This window comes from Trichosurus vulpecula, chromosome 4 (assembly GCF_011100635.1).
Source record: "Trichosurus vulpecula isolate mTriVul1 chromosome 4, mTriVul1.pri, whole genome shotgun sequence".
NCBI classification, from domain to species: domain Eukaryota; kingdom Metazoa; phylum Chordata; class Mammalia; order Diprotodontia; family Phalangeridae; genus Trichosurus; species Trichosurus vulpecula.
Window position 1 is genome coordinate 168,961,824 of NC_050576.1, and position 19,086 is coordinate 168,980,909.

Consider the following 19,086-nt stretch of genomic DNA (forward strand, 5'->3'; position numbering starts at 1 on the left):
TCACTGATTCTTTGCAGAGAGGGCAAACTATGTAGAACACAGCACATAATATTAACTCTTTATGATATGTTAGTAACTTTCACTGAATGGGTTTTTTCTTTATCCTTTATTATAAGGAATGGTCTGTAGGTCTAAGAGGTGCAAGAGATATGTAGGTGATGTAAAAACTAAAATTATCACTAAAATGCATTTTAAAAAATAAAATTGTGTAATTATAATGATAAAGATTGGCCTGGAAGAAAGGTTGAAAAGATCTTTTTTTTTTTTGGTAGAAGCTGGGGACCTATGTATGTGGAATATTATCTATTTAGGCTTACTTGGTATGCTGGTTTTTCTGAACTGTCTCTTCTCCCTTTCTTTTTCATTCTTTGTTTAAGGAATGACTCAGTAGGAAGAAATATATTCAGGGATGAAGGTAAAAACAAAAAAAATCAAAAGAAAAATTTAAATAAACAAACAAATAAATATTACTCTTACCAGATAAAGCAGAAAAGTATGTAGACCTGTTCCAAGTCCAACAGAAGACAGAATTCCTAAGCCTACCCAGTAGGCACACCAAAGAATCTTTTTCTCCATATATCGCACATACTGAAAAACAAGAATACTACAATTTCAAAATTGCCTCAAACCATCTGTCAATATTAGGTAAAATCCAGAAAAATAAAGGATTACAATTAGAAAGAAACTCTTGTTCCTTTTTCTTACACAACTACATATGTAGAAGGAGATGGGCAACAAAAGGGTTAATTACCATTCAGCTAATTAGCAAAAAGATTTTAGATTCCAAATTGTTATCTTCTTAAGTACAGCTATCATGACTAAGAAGTTACCAATAAAGAAAAGAAATTTTTAAAAGTCACAAATTTCCTGAATTTAAAAGAACATGGAGAAGAACAGAGTGAAAAAAAGTGATAACTATGACTGTAAATATAACATGTTCTTCAAAATCTAGGTTAAAAAAAAAAGATGCAAAATGACAGTCACATATTAGGGACTGGGGTATAGTAAGTGCACTGTAGTAGCAAGTACGAACTGAGAGGGAAAGAACACCTTGAGTTCATCAGGACATGGATATTGGTGGGAAGAATTTCAGAATCACAAAAGACTACAAGGTAAGAAAGAGCTGGAAGGGATCTTAGAGATTATCTAGGCTGAGGGTTCTTCACCTTTTTGTGCCATGATCACTTTGGGCAGCATTCTGGAAAAGTCTATGGACTTTTCCAGATACTATTTTTAAATGCAAAAAATAAAATAAACAGGATCACAAAGGAAAGGGTTGACACTGAAAATACAGTTATCAAAATATTAAAAAAAGCTCATGGTCCCCAGGTAAAGAGCCCCTGACTTACAGATAGAAAGAATAAAGTACTTAGAAGTTGTAAATTGTTCAAGGTTACACAACCAATTAATGGGAAAATAATGTTTTTGAGCCAAGTCTTTTGTCTCTAAGTGCAGTTCTCTATCCTAGTTAAAAGGAGTTCTAGAAGTTCTGGCTTCAGTGCCTCAATTGTGGCACAGGTTTTTCAGAAGATAATGTCATTCCATTATTGCAGTTTTAAAAAAAATTTTTTATTAATTAATTTATTTTTAGTTTCCAACATTCACATCCACAAGATTTTGAGTTCCAAATTTTCTCCCCATCTCTCCCTTCCCCAACCCCAAGACAGTGTGTATTCTGATTACCCCTTTCCCCAATCTGCCCTCTGTTCTATCACCCTCCCCCTTTCTCTTATCCTCTTCCATTCTATTTTCCTATAGGACAGGACAGATTTCTATTCCCCATTGCCTGTATATCTTATTTCCAAGTTGCATGTAAAAACAATGTTTAACATTCATTTTTTAAAACTTTGAACTCCAAATTCTTTCCCTTCCTCCCTCCCCATCCACCCTCATTGAGAAGGCACACAATTTGATACAGGTTATACATGTGTAGTGATGCAAAACACTTGCATAATAGTCATGCTGTGAAAGACTAACTCTATTTCCCTCCATCCTATCCCACCGCCCCATTTGTTATACTCCTTCCTTTGACCCTGTCCCTCCTCAAAAATGATGGCTTCTGATTACCCCCTCCCCCTATTGGCCCTCCCTTCTATCACCTTTCCCCTTACCTCCTTCCCCCCTACTTTCTTGTAGGGTAAAATAGATTTCCATACCCAATTGAGTGTACATGTTATTTCCTCTTTAAGCCAAATCTGATGAGAGTAAAGTTCACTCATTCCATCTCACCTCCCCCCTCTTCCCCTCCACTGTAAAAGCCTTTTCTTGCCTCTTTTACGTGACATAATTTATTCCATTCTACCTCTTCCTTTCTCCTCCCAGTACATTACTCTGTCACCCCTTAATTTTTTTAGATATCATCCCTTCCGTATTTAACACACTCTGTGCCCTCTATTGCTATGCATATTTTCTCCAACTACCCTAATGCTGAGAAAGGTCTCATGAGTTACAAATATCATCTTTCCATGTAGGCATGTAAATAGTTCAACTTTAATAAGTCCTTTATGATTTCTCTTTCCTGTTTACCTTTTCATGCTTCTCTTGAGTCTTGCATTTGAAAGCCAAATTTTCTATTCAGCTCTGGTCTGTTCATCAAGAATGCTTGAAAGTCCTCTATTTCATTAAATATTAATTTTTTCCCCTAAAGTATTATACTTAGTTTTTCTGGGTAGATGATTCTTGGTTTTAATTCTAGCTCCTCTGACCTCTGGAATATTATATTCCAAGCCTGCCCATCTTTTAATGTAGAAGCTGCTAAATCTTGGGTCATCCCGATTATATTTCCACAATACTTGAATTGTTTCTTTCTGGCTGCTTGCAATATTTTCTCCTTGACCTGGGAACTCTGGAATTTGGCTACAATATTACTAGGAGTTTTCCTTTTGGGATCTCTTTCAGCAGGTGATCGATGGATTTTTTCAATTTCTATTTTACCCTCTGGTTCTAGAATATCAGAGCAGTTTTCCTTGATAATTCCTTGAAAGATGATGTCTAATCTCTTTTTTTGATCATGGCTTTCAGGTAGTCCAATAATTTTTATATTCTCTCTCCTGGATCTATCTTCAAGGTGAGTTGTTTTTCCAGTGAGACATTTCACATTGTCTTCTATTTCTCCATTCGTTTGGTTTTGCTTTATAATTTCTTGATTTCTCATAGTCATTAGCTTCCATTTGCTCCATTCTAATGTTTAAGGAATTATTTTCTTCAGTGAGCTTCTGGACCTCATTTTCTATTTGGCTAATTCTTTTTAAGGTATTCTTCTCCTCATTGGTTTTTTGGACCTCTTATGCCATTTGGTTTAGTTTATTTTTAAAGGTGTTATTTTCTTCACTATTTTTTGGGGGGGGTCTCCTTTAAGCAAGCTACTGACTTGTTTTTCATGATTTTCTTGCATCACTCTCATTTCTCTTCCCAATTTTTCCTCCACTTCTCTTACTTAATTTTCAAAATCCTTTTTGAGCCCTTCCATGGTCTGCAGCCAATTCATATTTTTCTTGGAGGCTTTGGATGTAGAAGCTTTGACTTTGTTGTCTTCTCCTGGTTGTATGCTCTGCTCTTCTTTGTCACCAAAGTGAGATTCTATAATCTGATTTTTTTTAATGCTGTTTGCTCATTTCCCCAGCCAATTATTTGACTTTTTAACTTTTTGGTAAAAAGTTTGCTTTCAGTGTGGAAGGTGTATTGTTCCAAGCTTCAGGGGCTTTGTGCAGCTGTTTTCAGAGATACTTCTAGGCACCTGCAAATTTTCAGTTCTTCCAAGGTGATATGATCTAAGGAGAGGTGTTTATTCCTCTCCTGGCCTATGCTCTGTTCTGTGAGTGACCACAAGCACTCTTTTCTGCCTTGGAACTGTGAGAAGGATTCCCGCTCCACAGCAGCCACAAGCTCCGCCATGCCAGAGCTCCTTCTCACCCCAGGACCACCACCTAGGACTGTGACCCAGATCTAAGCATAGGCAAAGCAAGAGAATCCTGCCTCAGAGCCAGCAAAGAGATCCCTGAAATCCCCCTCTGATCAGCTGCTCGTTCCCTCACTGTCTATGAGCTGAGAGCTCTGAAAGCAGCCATTGCCACCACCCCCACCACTGCCCTAAGGTTGGGGCTGGACTGTACTCCTCTCTCACCCATGTCTGACAGACCTTTCCTACCGACCTTCTAAGTTGTCTTTGGTGTTTGTGGGTTGAGAAGTCTGGAAACTGCCACAGCTGCCAGTGATTCAGTCCCTTGAGGCCTGCTCCAGGTTTGCTGGGGCCTGGTTTGTGCTGGTGAGTTTTGTGCTGGACTGAACTCCTCTCTCAGACTGACACACCTTTCTTGTCAAACTTCTAGGTTGTCTTGGGGTGGAAATTTATTTTACTCTGTCATTTTGTTGGTTCTGCTGCTCTGGAATTTGTTTAGTCATATTTTACAGGTATTTGGAGTTCCTGCTTTTACTCAGCCATCTTGGCTCCGCCCCCCATTGAATAGTTTTTAGACTCTAATTTGGCAACTGCCACCAACTAGGTTCATTTCAAATTTTCTAAAACATGTAAAGATTCTTTTTGTTTGTTTTTGAGGCATTTGGAGTTAAGTGACTTGCCCAGAGTCACATGGCTAGGAAGTGTCTAAGGTTAGATTTGAACTCAAATCCTTCTGACTCTAGAGTTGGTGCTTTTTCTATCCACTGCACTACCTAGCTGCCCCCAAAGATTCTTTTTAAATGTCTATAGCAGTACTTTTAAAATCACAGAAACCTAAGAACTGAGCTCGAGTGTTTAAAAATAAAACACTTACAATTTAGAACACATTGTTACTGCATATTTTACTTGTGTTATTTTAATCCAAAAAGATGTGCTAAAACTTCTAACTTTCCCCCAATCATTTCACATTTGTAAGTGAACTTACAACATTACACAAGCCTATTCCCAAAATAATATAAAAATCTGTCTGGTACAAAATGTAAGTTTGCCTTATACATAAAATATGAGGATTTGACATTCTTGGAAGATTCACAATGCTTGGTACTTCTTTTTCACTTTGTTATCCTTGTTTTTTTGTATGTTTATTTGCAACATGGCTAATATGGAAATATGTTTTGCATATCTTCACATGTATAGCTGACATCATATTGCTTACCTTCTCAATGGGTAAGGGAAGGGTAAGAGGCAGAGAATGTGGAACTCCAAATTTTTAAAAATGAATGCTAAAAACTTTTAATGTAATTTGGAAATATTCAATGAAATGCATAAAAATATAATTTTTAGTAAGATTCACAATGTTTAGCTTGAGCACCATCAGAAAAGTGACATTTAACTAACTCTCAGAAAACCAAAAAAGATGTATAAGCATATTAACTGCTCACACTTGGCCAACTTAATTGATGTAAGTGCTCAAACTGATAGGAAAACCTCCAAAACTTATGGCATCCCCTTGGCAAAACTGACTTGGTTTAACATATTGGGGGTATTCAAAAGCAGAATTTTAAATGAACTCTTACCTGTTGATGCATTCCTTCAATATAATACATAGCTGTAAGCACAGCAAGCAGTAGTAAAAAAGACACCACAATGCTTCGACGATGCCACAATCTTAAAAATAAATAAATGATAATCAGAGTTTCTTGTAGTCTCAATGTCAGGCCTCATATCACTGTCAAAACAAATCCTTGTTGAAGCTGTTGGGATGGCCAACGTAGAGGGTTCAATTAGAGGAAACCACTCAAACAAAATGAGTGCTTCTCTTTCAATCCATAAATATTCTGCCTTGTGTAGTATCCTGACAATCTCACTTTCTTGCTCTGAACCACCTGAAGAAGGCTTTCTTTCCTTATACAATGCCCCATCCTACATCAGTCTAAACTTCTGTGTTGACCAAGCAGGTCAGGTCCTAATAAGCTGTGTAAAAAAATTCAACTTGCCCTTTATGACACTTGGAGCCACAAGATTTACAACCACTATGCTTAATAGCAGAAATTTTTTTTTTTTACTACATACAAGGTTCACATATTTTGAACCTTGTTCCATTAAAGAATAATGAAAGCTTTAACTTAGTAGCTTTCAAGGTACATTAATTGGGAAGCTGACTTCTCTTAAGGCAGAGGCTCTTTACCTCTTTTGTGTCATGGATGCCTTTGGCTGCTGAAGCTTATGGATCTCTATGTTTTTAAAAACATTACATAAAACACATAATATCCCAAAGAATACTAATTATATTGAAATACAGTTGTCAATTAAAAAAACAACAAGTTCACAGACTCCCAAGTTAAGAGCCCCCGTCCTGAGGTAAATCCAGAAATATAACAAATTCTTGTTCAAGAGCCTCTTTCTAAAACCAGCATGTTCAAGAAAACCTAAAACATTAAACGTGTTTTTTAATTAATCAGACAGAACTTGTAGCATAAGGTAATAGATTAAGAGCCATAGAAACTAAATTGGTAGAAATATTTGCAATGTTCAGCCTGGCTTTACTTTTTTTTTTTAAAGTCTCTGCAGAGAAAAGAGAAAAATATGCTTCCACAATGGTTTTTCCAAATGTAAGTAATTATTATAGGTAAAAAATATAGAGAGAATCATAGCTCAGGATTTCAAAAATAATTAAAAAGTTTATATCAAAGGTAAAGAAAAGCTTTACTTTACGGTCCATTCCTTCAAGTTTATTAGGATTTCCAGAAAAAAATACTGCAAGGTAACAAGTGGCTGCTTCCACAGGACAATATTTTGCCTTTCTTCCCGATCCCGTCTCTTCTTTTCATTCAGTGAAGAGGGGTCTGAAAGAAAAACATTTTTAAAAAAAGGAAAATGGAAAATTCTACTTCCATCTCATCTAGGCCAAAAACTCATGCAATTAGCCCCTTAATTTCTTAAGATCGTTAATCTGAACTTTAACACTGCAGTTTATAATAAACACTAAATTATGTCTTAGATATGGCTGGCTTATAAAATATGTTTTACCACATGACATCTCTGTCCTTCTTTAGAGAAGATAGGCCTTGGGCCACAAATCTAACTAAACTGAAGTGGTAAGCTGCATGTGGATCTAAAACACGTTTAGAAAATTACAGATATTTTATTCCCCAGACTTCATACTTACACGCAGATGATCTTTCCTACTGCTTCACACAGAAGAACAATGCAGTCTTGTGAATTACCTCAGCTTCCCTCCCCACTCCTGAAACCTTATCACCACTACCTTTGCTTTCCCCTTTCCTGTCACAGAAGAGTAATCCTTAACTCTTTAGAAAGGCTATATTACCTTTATTGCATTCTCTCCCAAAAGACCTGAGCTTTCAAGTCCCAGAGTCAATCTCTTCTTTCTCATACATCTTGCAATTTCCTCTTCTATACTGGCTTCCTTCCTATCTTCCTATAAACAGGCTTAGGTCTCTCCAATCCTACAAAATCTTTCCCTTTGCACCATTTACTCCAACCAGCTACCATCCACAATCTATCTCTTCCTCTTACCTGGGAAAAAAGTGTTTATATCCAATTTGCTAATTCCCCAGTACCCACTCTTCTCAACCCCTTATAATCAATAAGGGAAAAAAATCCATTGCAGCAGGAGACTCATTAAAATATTTATCAAGCCACAAGATCAACTGTAATATTCTTATCAGGAAAAGGTATTTCACGTTCCTGTTAGGCTATCATTACTATTAAAAGGTAACAGTGAGTGCACAGGAGTTGTATATCCTTTATGCTGAATGTGTTTTCTTATAAGTATCAGGCTTGAATCAGCACACAACACTTTTCTTATGCTCTCTCTGAACCATAAATTTTCAGTTCTAAGCTTACCACAATTTACCTGTGAAGTTTCCATTGTGCTGTTCCTTGTTCATCCCTGTAAGTCTCTGTTCACAATTTTTTCCATTCTCTGCCATTTCATAGATCAGTCACTCTTGAGGATCTGCAAAGAAAGAAAAATCCAATAACCCATTCCTGCTTTGTACCCATCGATGAATATTTTATCTAAATTTTAGGAAAGACTGCATCTGCCCTAAAGTGGTCAGAGAAGAAAAGGGGACATTTACCAGAGATATTACAAAGGTGAAATCAACAGGCCTTAGCATAAAACTGGATATGGGGGAGGGGAGTGGGCGGCAGGAAGAGTGTGTGACAAATCAAGGATAAGGCCTAGATTCCAAGCCTGAGTACCTGGGAGGATGGTGTTTGAGATTTGAGATGTCTGAAAGGCAGTTGGAAATGCCAGATTGGAGGTTGGAGAGGTTGGGTCAGGATAGGTAGATTTGAGAACAGTCAGCATAGAGATGGTAGTAATTAAATCCATGGAAGCTGATGAGATTACCAAGTGGAGAGGAGAAGTGAGAAGAGAAAAACAGAAGAGAGGAGAGAAGAGGACCCAGGACAGAGTTCTGTGGGACTTAATGTGATCTGCATAAGGATCCAGTAAAGGAGACTGAGGAGAGGTCTGATAGTAGGAAGGGGGTCAGATCAGAGTAGTATCCCCCAAACCTAGAGGTCAGAGAGTATGAAGGAAGAGACATTGATAGACAGTGTCAAAAGACTGCTGAGAGGTCCAGGAGAATGAGGACTGAGAAAAAAGCCACTAGATTTGGCAACTGAGAACATTTCCCACCCCATCCCCCCACTCCCGCCCCCACACCCTCAGTAACTTTAGAGAGAGCAGTTTCAGTGGAATGATGATACTGGAAGTCAGACTGTAAGGAGTTAATAAGAGAATAAGGAGAGGAAAAAAAGGGTCACTTATTGTAAATGGCCTTTTCAAGAAGTTTAGCCACAAATAACAGAAAAAATATAGAATGATAGCTCAGATGGAAGGATCAAGGGAGGGTTTTTTGAGTATGGGGGTGACATGGGCACGTTTGTAGGCAGTAGGGAAGGAGCTAGTAAACAAGAAGACATCAATAATAAGTGGCAGAGTAGAGATGACAGAAGAGGCAATCTGATGGAGGAGATGAGATGGAATGGGATGGTTGTACAGGTAGATGAGTTTGCCTTGGTGAGGCCACCTCTTTGTGTGAGACAGGGGTTAAGAGTAGGAGATAGTGGCAGAAGGCATCTAAGTGATATGAGATGAGGAACAGAGAAGAGGGAGCTAATGGTGAATGGCTTCAATTTTTTTTTTCTGTAAAATATAAGGCAAGATTCTCATATGAGAGGATAATAGAAGAAACTAAGAAAGGTCTGAGGAGGGATGAAAAGGTTTGGAAATGCCACTATAGAGAGTGAGTTGATAAGAGGCAAATTTGACTCAGTTTCCTATATATTTTAGAAAGGAGACCTTTATCAGAGAAACTTGCTGCAAACATTTTTTTCCCCATCTGTCTGCTTCTCATTTTAACTGCATTGGTTTTGTTCATGCAAAAACTTTTAAATGTAATCAAAACTGTTCATTTTACCTTTTATGTTCCTCTCTGTGCCTTGTTTGGTACTGAACTCTTCCCCTCAACATATATGTGACTGGTAATTTCTTCCATGATCCTCAAATTTCATTATATCACTCTTTATGGTTAAGTCATATACCAATTTAGAATTTATCTTGGTACACAACATGAAACGTTTGTCTCTACCAAGGTCTTGCCATATTGCTTTCTAGTTTTCCCAACAGTTTTTGTCAAATAGTGAGTTTTTGCTCCAATAGTTGGGATATTTGGGTTTACGAAACTCTATGCTCTTTTGCTTCTATATAATGTATACCTAATCTGTTTTATTGATCAACCTCACTATTTCTTAACCAATTCTAACTTTTTTTTTAAACAATTACTGTGTTGTAGTATAGTTTGAGATCTGGTATTGTTAGGCCTCCTTCCTTCCAATATTTTTTCATTCATTTCCTTGAAAATCTTGACCTTTTTTCTCCAGATGAATTTTTTTCTAGCTCTACAAAGTATCCTTTAGTAGTCTGATTGGCATGACAATGAATAAATTCATTTAGGCAGTGCTGTCATTTCTATTATGTTGGCTAGGCCTACCTATAATTGTTTAGATCTGTATTTGTGTAAAAAGAGGTTTCTAATTATGTTCATATAGTTCCTTTGTGTGTCTCAGCAGGTAGACTCCCAAATATTCTATACTTTCTGAAGTTACTCAAATGTAAATTTTCTTTCTATCTCTTCCTGCTGGATTCTGTTGGTAATATACAGAAATACAGATTTACGTTTATTTTATATTGTGCAACACTGCTGAAGTTGCCAATTGTTTCAATTAGTTTTTTAGTTGATTTTCTACGATTCTTTAAGTAAACCATATTATGCTGCTTCCCTCTTTTTACTTTTTCTTGTGTAAAACTGCATAGTAGCACTTCTAGTACTATAATGAATTCTAAGGATAACAATGGACATCTTTGCTTTATCCTTGATCTTATTGGAGAGTTTATCTCTATTAAAGCAATGATGGTTTTTTAAAAAGATAAATCTGTAAGTATTAAATTAGATAAACACTATTTATCGTATTAAGAAAAGGTTCATTTATTCCTGTTTTCTAGTGTTCTAAACAAAAAATGGGCATTGTATCTTGTCAAATGCTTTTTGGGCATCTATTGATATACAAATTTTATTGTTTTTATTGTTAATATGGCCAATTTTATTTATTGTTTTCCTAATACTGAATATATATATATATATATAAATCCAGCCTGGTCATAGTTCATAATCTTTGTTATTGTGTTGCTGTAGTATCTTTGCTAACGTTTTGTTTTCCCCTAAATCTAAAGCTATCTCCTTATTTCTGTAGAGAATGCACCAACATGCTTTTAGTCTCTCAGGTTTGGAACTTGGGCACTGTACTCAATTCCTCACTCTCCCTTACCTTAGATGTCCTATCAGTTGCCAAATCTCGCCATTTCTACCTGTAAAGTATCTCTTACATCCTATCCCAATTTACACAGCTTCCACCTTAGCTCAGTAACTCATCAACTCTCTCATTAGTACAACAGCCCCCAACTGATCTTCCTACCTCATGTCTCTCTCCACTAGTAAACAGGAAGTCACCATTCAATCTATTGCTGAAGTGATTTTTTCTTTTTTTTTTTAATTAATTTGTTTTTAGTTTTCAGCATTCACTTTTTTAAGATTTTGAGTTCTAAAATTTTCCCCCTCTCTCCCTTCCACCCTCCCCAAGAAAGCATGTAATCCGATATAAGCTATACATACGCAATCATATTCAACATATTTCCACATTAGTCATGTTGTGAAAGAAAAAAGGGAAAACAATGAGAAAAAAAAACAACCACCAAAAAAAGAGAAAATAATATGCTTCAATCTGCATTCAGACTCCATAGTTCTTTCTCTGCAATTAGACAGCATTTTCCATCTTTAGTCTTTTGGAATTGTCTTAGATCATTGCATTGCTCAGAAGAGCTGCTAAGTCTATCAAAGTTGGTCGTCACACAATGGTACAGTAACTGGTTCTGCTCACTTCACTCAGCATCAGTTCAGGCAAGTCCTTCCAAGTTTTTCTGAAATCTGTCTGCTCATGATTTCTTATGGAACAATAGTATTCCATTACATTCATATACCACAATTTGTGCAGCCATTCCCCAACTGATGGGCATCTCCTCAATTTCCAATTCTTTGCTACCATAAAAAGAGCAGCTATAAATATTTTTTGTACATGTGGGTCCTTTTCCCATTTTTATGATCTCTTTGGAATACAGACCAAGTAATGGCATTGCTAGATCAAAGGGTAGGAACAGTTTTATAGCCCTTTGGGCACAGTTTGAAATTGCTCTCCAGAATGGTTGGATCAGTTCACAACTCCACCAATAATGCAATAATGTTCTAATTTTCCCACATCTTCTCCAACATTTATTATTTTCCTGTTTTGTCATGTTAACCAATCTGACAAGTGTGATGTGGTACCTAAGAGTTGTTTTGATTTGCATTTCTCTAATCAATAGTGATTTGGGGCATTTTTTCATATGACTACAGATAGTTTTTATTTCTTCATCTAAAAACTGCCTGTTCATATCCTCTGACCATTTTTATCAATTGGGGAATGACCGAAGTGATTTTTCTTAAGCATGTCATTCACACATTTACTTAATAAACTCCAAGGCTCCCAGGTTCCTCTTGGAGCAAATATAAATTCTGTTTACATTTTAAAGCCCTTCACAACCTTGTCCTAACCCATCTTTCAAGTCTCAGAGGACATTACTCTTCTTTCAACACACTGTGATCTGGTCAAACTGGCCTTCTCTCTATTCAGCATTAGTATTAAAAGATGGGCTTCTGTCTCATGGAAGCTTGAGGTAAATAAAAGAGCTCTCCAATTTCCCAAAAGCAATTCATCCATTATCCTCCTTTTCAACTAAGAGCTCATATGTAGCCAGCTCATATCTGCTCAAAGAGTTGTTAGAATTTTCAGTATACCTTGGGAAATGGGAATTTCTATAAATCAGGGCTTGATTTATTGTTCTGCTTTCCAATTCTCCCAATGATTCTTATCAAATAGGGAGGTCTCAGTAACTTCTGTTTTTGGATTGAATATTGAATTACTGAACAGTTTTTATTTCTGATCCTTTCTTATCTAGTCTGTTCTATTTATCTGCTTTTCTAATTTTTAAGATGACTGAGGCCTTTACCTTCCAATGGGAGTAGGGAGGATTGAGTCAGTATGTAAAAAGGAATGGTGACCAGGGAAAGGAGTTTTGGTCTGGATAATATACAGGGATCCACTGGAGAAAATGTTAATTATGCACATTAAACTTAAAAGTGTGCCATGCCTACATTTCCCTCCTCTGACCCCAGCTAGTTGCTAAGTATTTACCAGTACACCACTGATCTATACTGATGTTTATATTGGAAGGTTATTGAACAGGTTTGGTTGTTACAATTTCCAAGGAATCACGAATGACCTTGTTGTATGAAAGCTTGCTGTAGGAGACTACTTAAAGTATGGCAGTTTTTTCCTAATAATAACCATAACAACAACTAGCATTTGTAGAGTGCTCTAAGGTTTGCAAAATATTTTGCTTATGTCATCTCATTTGAAAACAAACGCAAAGACAGTCCTACACAAATTCTACTAGGGAAATGTTCAGTGGTTTCAGCCATAACCAATTCTTCACGGCTCCATCTTGAGGTTTTTTTGGCAAAGATAATGGAGTGGTTTGCTATTTCCTTCTCAGCTCATCAGCTTCTCAGATAAGGAACTGAGGCAAATAGGACTAAGTGACTTGCCCAGAGTCACACAGCTAGTAACTATCTGAGGCTGGGTTTGAACTCAAGAAAGTGAGTCTTCCTGACTCCAGGCCTGGTGTTCTATCCACAGCACCACCTAGCTGCCCCAGATGATTAAAGTTTCCCAAATGAGTAAATACAGTACATATACAAAAACCAAATAACCACCATAGCAAGTTCATTGTTTTTCTAAGTAATAAAAGCTAAAGTAAATAAAAGTTAAAAATAAAAGCTATGTAATAAAAGTTATATGACTTAAAGTTCATTTCACTAAGACCTCTAAACAGAGTTGGTAGCCAATGAGTCTTGCTCTGATTTTGAATAGAAAATATTATAATTATAGTACAATAATACCTCTATTAATAAAGAGAACACATTTTAATATCCTAGTTTGTTGTTAGAAACTTTATTGTCAGAGGTAAAAATGAGGAGATACATGAGCCCAGGGAGGTGAAGTGACTTGTCCAAGGTCACGCTGGGGGTAAGCACCAGAGGTACAATTGAATCCAAGTCTGACTCAAGAGTCAATGCTCTTGCCACTGAACCAAGGCCTAAAAGATTTGTGCTAGAATATATTCTCCTTCCTCATTATACCTCAGCTGGGCATTATTAACTTTGTGAGATAGTTCTGCCTCAGACACAGGGAGCACTCAAGTCACAGCCTGATCATGAGAGTAGACAACGCTCTGAGTCAATTAGAACCCCCCTGGCTAGTCTGACTTTGCTAAAAGGCGCTTTCTTCAAAAAGGATATGCTAACAATAATAATAGTAATGACAACATTTCTACAGTGCTTACTAGTGCCAGGCACTACGCTGAGCACTTTATAATGATTATCTCACATCATCCTCACAACTCTAGGAGTCAGATACTATTATTATCCCCATTTTACATATGAGGAAACTGAGGCAAACAGACTTGTTAAGTGACTTTCCCAAAGTTACACAGCCAGTAAGTATCTGAGGTGGAATTTGAATTCAGGTCTTCCTGACTGCTGGAGCAGCATTCTATCCACTGTGTAACCTTACTGCCCCAGTACTTACTAAAAAAAGAAAACTTCTAGAGCTCCTTGCAAGTATGGATCATTTTCATTCTTGGTACTTGTGTCCCTAGTGGTGGCTGGTATGTAAACAGGTGCTTAATACTTTTTTTATTGGTTGGTTGATTTTGCCACCTAAAATGGTGATTAAGAGCAGAACACCACAAGCCAGTCATTAAGAAAAAAAGTATTCCCTCTTAATAAAGAACAATTTGGGGATTAGTGAAGCATAAATTACTTTTGTAAAAAAATATGAGAAGCTGAAAGAAGAACTTATGATAGTGAGTGAACCTGGGTTCAAGTCCTACCTTAGGCAGAAATTGTGTCTTCCTGGGCAAGTCACTTAACCTCCCAGTGGCCCAAGAAAACTCTCTAAGAGTTCCTTTCATGAATGAAATTACAGGTTTGGAAAAGTAAAAGAAAGAAAAATCTAACAATGCAATAATTTTCATTCAGAGAATGGTGGGGGTTTTTTTTTTGTTTGTTTTCAGGTTAAGTGGGGTTAAATGACTTGCCCTCAGGTCACACAACTAGCAAGTGTTTGAGGTCAAACTTGAATTCAGGTCCTCCTGACTCTAGGGCCATTCACTGTCCCCTCTATAGGCTCTGAGAATGTTTTCTTAAGATTTAAAAAAGTGTTTTTCTTTATAAGTAAGTTATGAACATTTTAAAGAGAAAAGGAAGGGTAAATTATTTCTCAGAACATTTTTTATAAAAAGTAAATAAATTCTCCAGTGTCACTTTGAATAAAATACCACAAAGACATCATCACCCTTAGCAACAACTTCTTCTAGAGAAATAAACCCTGAAAACAGTGATTTATTGGGTTCACGAGCAGATAAATGGGCACATAGAGAGAGGCAGTGAGATGCAAGGATGTCTTCCCTTTGACCAAAAGGTTAGTATCAGAAACTGCTAATAATGTCTGCATGAACACACACAGAAGACATCAAACATTTCTTGCTTCACTAAGTGGATGTGGAAGGACAAGTAAATTGTGACTGCTTTACCTGTGTTCTATACCACAATCCATAATCTCTTTTCATTCTATAGTGCTGGGACCATGAAAGTAAGCAGGAGAGCTATTTGTAATTTATGTCATTTGACAAAAGATCTAGGGACTTCATGCAGGTTTATAATCAGTTTCTCGTATTTCTAGTTCTGACCTCTCCCTAGAACCAGACCAGTACCTTTGAGTTCGAAGGCATCTTATTGACTAGGTTGTACAAGCCCACCTGAACAAGAACACCCTGGACAACATACCAGGACATTAAAGGTTTTGCTTGAAGACTTTTAGTGAAGGGGGAACTCATTACCTCCTGATGCAACTCATTCCACTTTTGTATCACTCCAATTATTAGAAAGTTTTCTTTACAATGAACAGAAACCTGACTCTCTGAAACTCCTACCCATTGCTCCTAGTTCTACCCACTGGGGCAGAGGAACAGAAATAAGATCTCTCTTCCACATGACAATCTTTCAAATATCTGAAGATAATTATCAGGTCTCCTCGAAGTCTTCTCTTCCCTGTAGGTTAAATATCTCCAGTCTCTAACTGTTCTTACTTTACAGGGTTGTTATGAGACTGCAATGAAATGATACACATAATACACTTTGCAAACACTGAAATATCACAAAAAGTCAGTTGTTATCATTATTATGTTACGATGTAAAGGCCCTAGATCATCTTGGTTATCCTCTTCTGGATGTTCACCATGTTATCAGGTATATCAGATATTTCCTAAAATGTGGTGAGAAAAATTGAGCATAGTACTCCATATATGGTCAGACCTGGGCAGATTACAGTTAGATCATCACTTTCCTCTTGCTGGACACTTTCTTATTGCAACCTAATATCACGTTTGTTTTTCTGTCAATCGTATGATTTTCTTAATTGACTTTTAAGTCCACTAAAATCCACTCCCCACATCTTTTATAGACAAATTGCAGTCTAGCACTTCCCCATCTTATGAAGTGAATTTGTCATAATAATATTTTATTAGATTCCAATATGCTTCCCATAACCTAAGATCTTCTACCATCCTGCCCTCCATCATTCATTTTTTAGCTAGCCTACAAAATTTGTTAAGCATAATACCATTTATATATAGATTAAACTCATAGATAAAAAGGTGAAACAATACAGAATCAAGGAAACCCCCCAGGCCTTCAACTAAAAATCATCTTTCCAAGTTGATACTGAGCCATTAATGATAATTGTTTAAATAAGGCCATTCAGCCAGTTTCAAATCCCACCTAACAACACTATAGTCCAGAGGCACAGCCAACCAACAAAACTCCCAAGTGCTGCTACATCAGATTAAAATGTAATTTGGAAAAATACCATACAACATAATATTAACTTGTGGTTTTCTAAGTCAATCTGCTGCCTTCAAGGATCCACTTCTATTAAGAGTTTGACACTTCTCGTCTAGCTTATATACTTCTAGCTTGTCCACAAGATTTCTTTGTGGATAAGGATACCTTCTAATATCTAAAATAAATTCTGTGCTCCCAATCTAATGCTATTTTTAAAAAAGGTATTAGGTTACTCAAGTATGACCTCTTCTTAATGAAGTCATGGTGATTTTGTGATCCTTGCTTCCTTTTCTAGATGTTCACTAATCACCTCTTTAAAGATACTTGGAAGTAGCTAAATTGGCTTCCACAATATATTCTAGAATGTTGCCAGGAACTGAAGTCAAGCTGGTTGACTTGTATTACAAATACTATGCTCTTCTTTTTTCAGAAAATCAAGACATCTGCCCCTCACTCCTGTTTTCATTAACTTTTGTTTTTGTTTTTCCCCAGTAACCTGGAATGTAATTTGTCTGGGCTTGGTGGCTGAAATTACACAAGAGAGGGGCGGAGCCAAGACAGCAGCTGGAAAACAGGGACTTGCTTAAGCTCTCCCCCAAATGCCTCCAAACACCTGTAAAAAATGACTGAACAAATTCTAGAGCTACAGAACCCATGAAATAACAAAGGGAAGCAGGTCTCCAGCCCAGGACAACCTGGATGGTTACTGGAAAGAGTCCATCGCATCATACTGGGAGCAGAGCGCAGCCCAGTGTGGGCCGTGCCAGGACAGAGCAGGCACAGAGTAGATGGGCAGAGCAGGCCTCAGGGCCATGAATCACTGAGCTGTGGCAGTTACCAGACTTCTTAACCCACAAATGCCAAAGAAAATGGCAGGGCAGTGGGAAAACTGCTGGATCCATGTGAGAAGTGTGCCTTCTGACCCCACCCCTGGGAGCAATGGGCGCAGCAGGAAGCTCTGGCAGCTGCTTCCAGGCCCACAGGGTGGGAAAAATCAAGCCACGGATCACAGTGGGAATGCAGGCAGTGCTTTGCTGGCGCAGAGGGAGGGTTCTCTTGCTTTGCCCTGCTTGGATCTGGGTTGCAGTCCTGATTATCAGTTCTTGGGGGAGGAGGAGCACTGGTGTGGCAGAGCTTGCTGTGTATAAGTAGCTCTGAAAACAGCAGTGAAAGACACCTGAAGCTTGGGACAAAGCACTCACCACTCTGAAGGCAGTCACACCCTGACAAAAACCTCAAGGCTCAAATAATTGGCTGGGAACATGGGCAAGCAGCCCAAAAGGATTCAGACTATAGAATCCTTTTTTGGTGACAAGATCAAAACATACGGCCAGAAGAAGTCAACAAAGTCAAAGAGCCTACATCAAAAGCCTCTAAGAAAAATATGAAGTGGTCTCAGGCCATGGAAGAGCTCAAAAAGGATATGGAAAATCAAGTAGGAGAAATAGAAGAAAAACCAGGAAGAGAAATGAGAGTGATGCAAGAAAATCATGAAAAACAAGTCAATGTCTTGCTAAAGGGGACCCAAAAAGATACTGAAGAAATTAACACCTTAAAAAATAGACTAACCCAAATTGCAAAAGAGCTCCAAAAAGCCAATGAGGAGAAAAATGCTTTAAAAGGCAGAAATAGCCAAATGGAAAAGAAGGCCCAAAAGACCACTGGAGAAAATACTACCTTAAAAATTAGAATGGAGCAAGTAGAAGCTAGAGACTTTATGAGAAAGCAAGAAATTATAAAACAGAGGCAAAGGAATAAAAAAATGGAAGACCATGTGAAATCTCATTGGAAAAACAACTGACCTGGACAACAGATCCAGGAGAGATAATTTTAAAATTATTGGACTACCTGAAAGCCATGATCAAAAAAAGACCCTAGATATCATCTTCCAAGAAATTATCAAGGAGAACTTCCCTGATATTCTAGAACCAGACGGTAAAATAGAAATTGAAAGAATCCCCGATCGCCTCCTGAAAAAGATCCCAAAAGCAAAACTCCTAGGAATGTTGTAGCCAAATTCCAGAGTTCCCAGGTCAAGGAGAAAATATTGCAAACAGCCAGAAAGAAACAATTCAAGTATTGGGGAAACACAATAAGGATAATACAAGATCTAGCAGCTTCTACGTTAAGGGATCGAAGGGCTTGGAATATGATATTCCACAGGTCAAAGGAGCTAGGATTAAAACCAAGAATCACCTACCCAGTAAAACTAAGTATAATACTCCAGGGTAAAATATGGACATTCAATATAATAGAAGGCTTTCAAACATTCTTGATGAAAAGATAAGAGCTGAATAGAAAATTTGACTTTCAAATACAAAACTCAAGAGAAGAATGAAAAGGTAAACAAGAAAGAGAAATCCTAAGAGACTTACTTAAGTTGAACTGTTTTGTTTACATTCCTACATGGAAAGATGACATTTGTAACTTACGAAAACTTTCTCAGTATTAGGGTAGTTGAAGGGAATATACATACATACATACATATACATACATACATATATATATATATATATATATATATATATATATATATATATATAGGGCACAGGGTGAGTTGAATATGAAGGGATGATATCTAAAAAATAAAATAAA

General features: G+C 37.2%; 1 protein-coding gene across 2 annotated transcripts in view; it reads right to left on the minus strand.

Moving 5' to 3' along the window:
- The window catches only part of VMP1 (vacuole membrane protein 1), a 131,421-nt gene that overhangs the window by 88,481 nt on the left and 23,854 nt on the right, over window positions 1–19,086 (minus strand). For both annotated transcript variants that reach the window (XM_036754057.1, XM_036754058.1), the window contains exons 2-5: window positions 7,779–7,880; window positions 6,609–6,744; window positions 5,476–5,566; window positions 478–588 (exon numbers count right to left, since the gene is read on the minus strand). In XM_036754057.1, coding sequence (XP_036609952.1) covers window positions 478–588; window positions 5,476–5,566; window positions 6,609–6,744; window positions 7,779–7,854 — 414 coding nt within the window. In that variant the 5' untranslated portion in view covers window positions 7,855–7,880. The remainder of the gene's footprint in view (window positions 1–477; window positions 589–5,475; window positions 5,567–6,608; window positions 6,745–7,778; window positions 7,881–19,086) is intronic.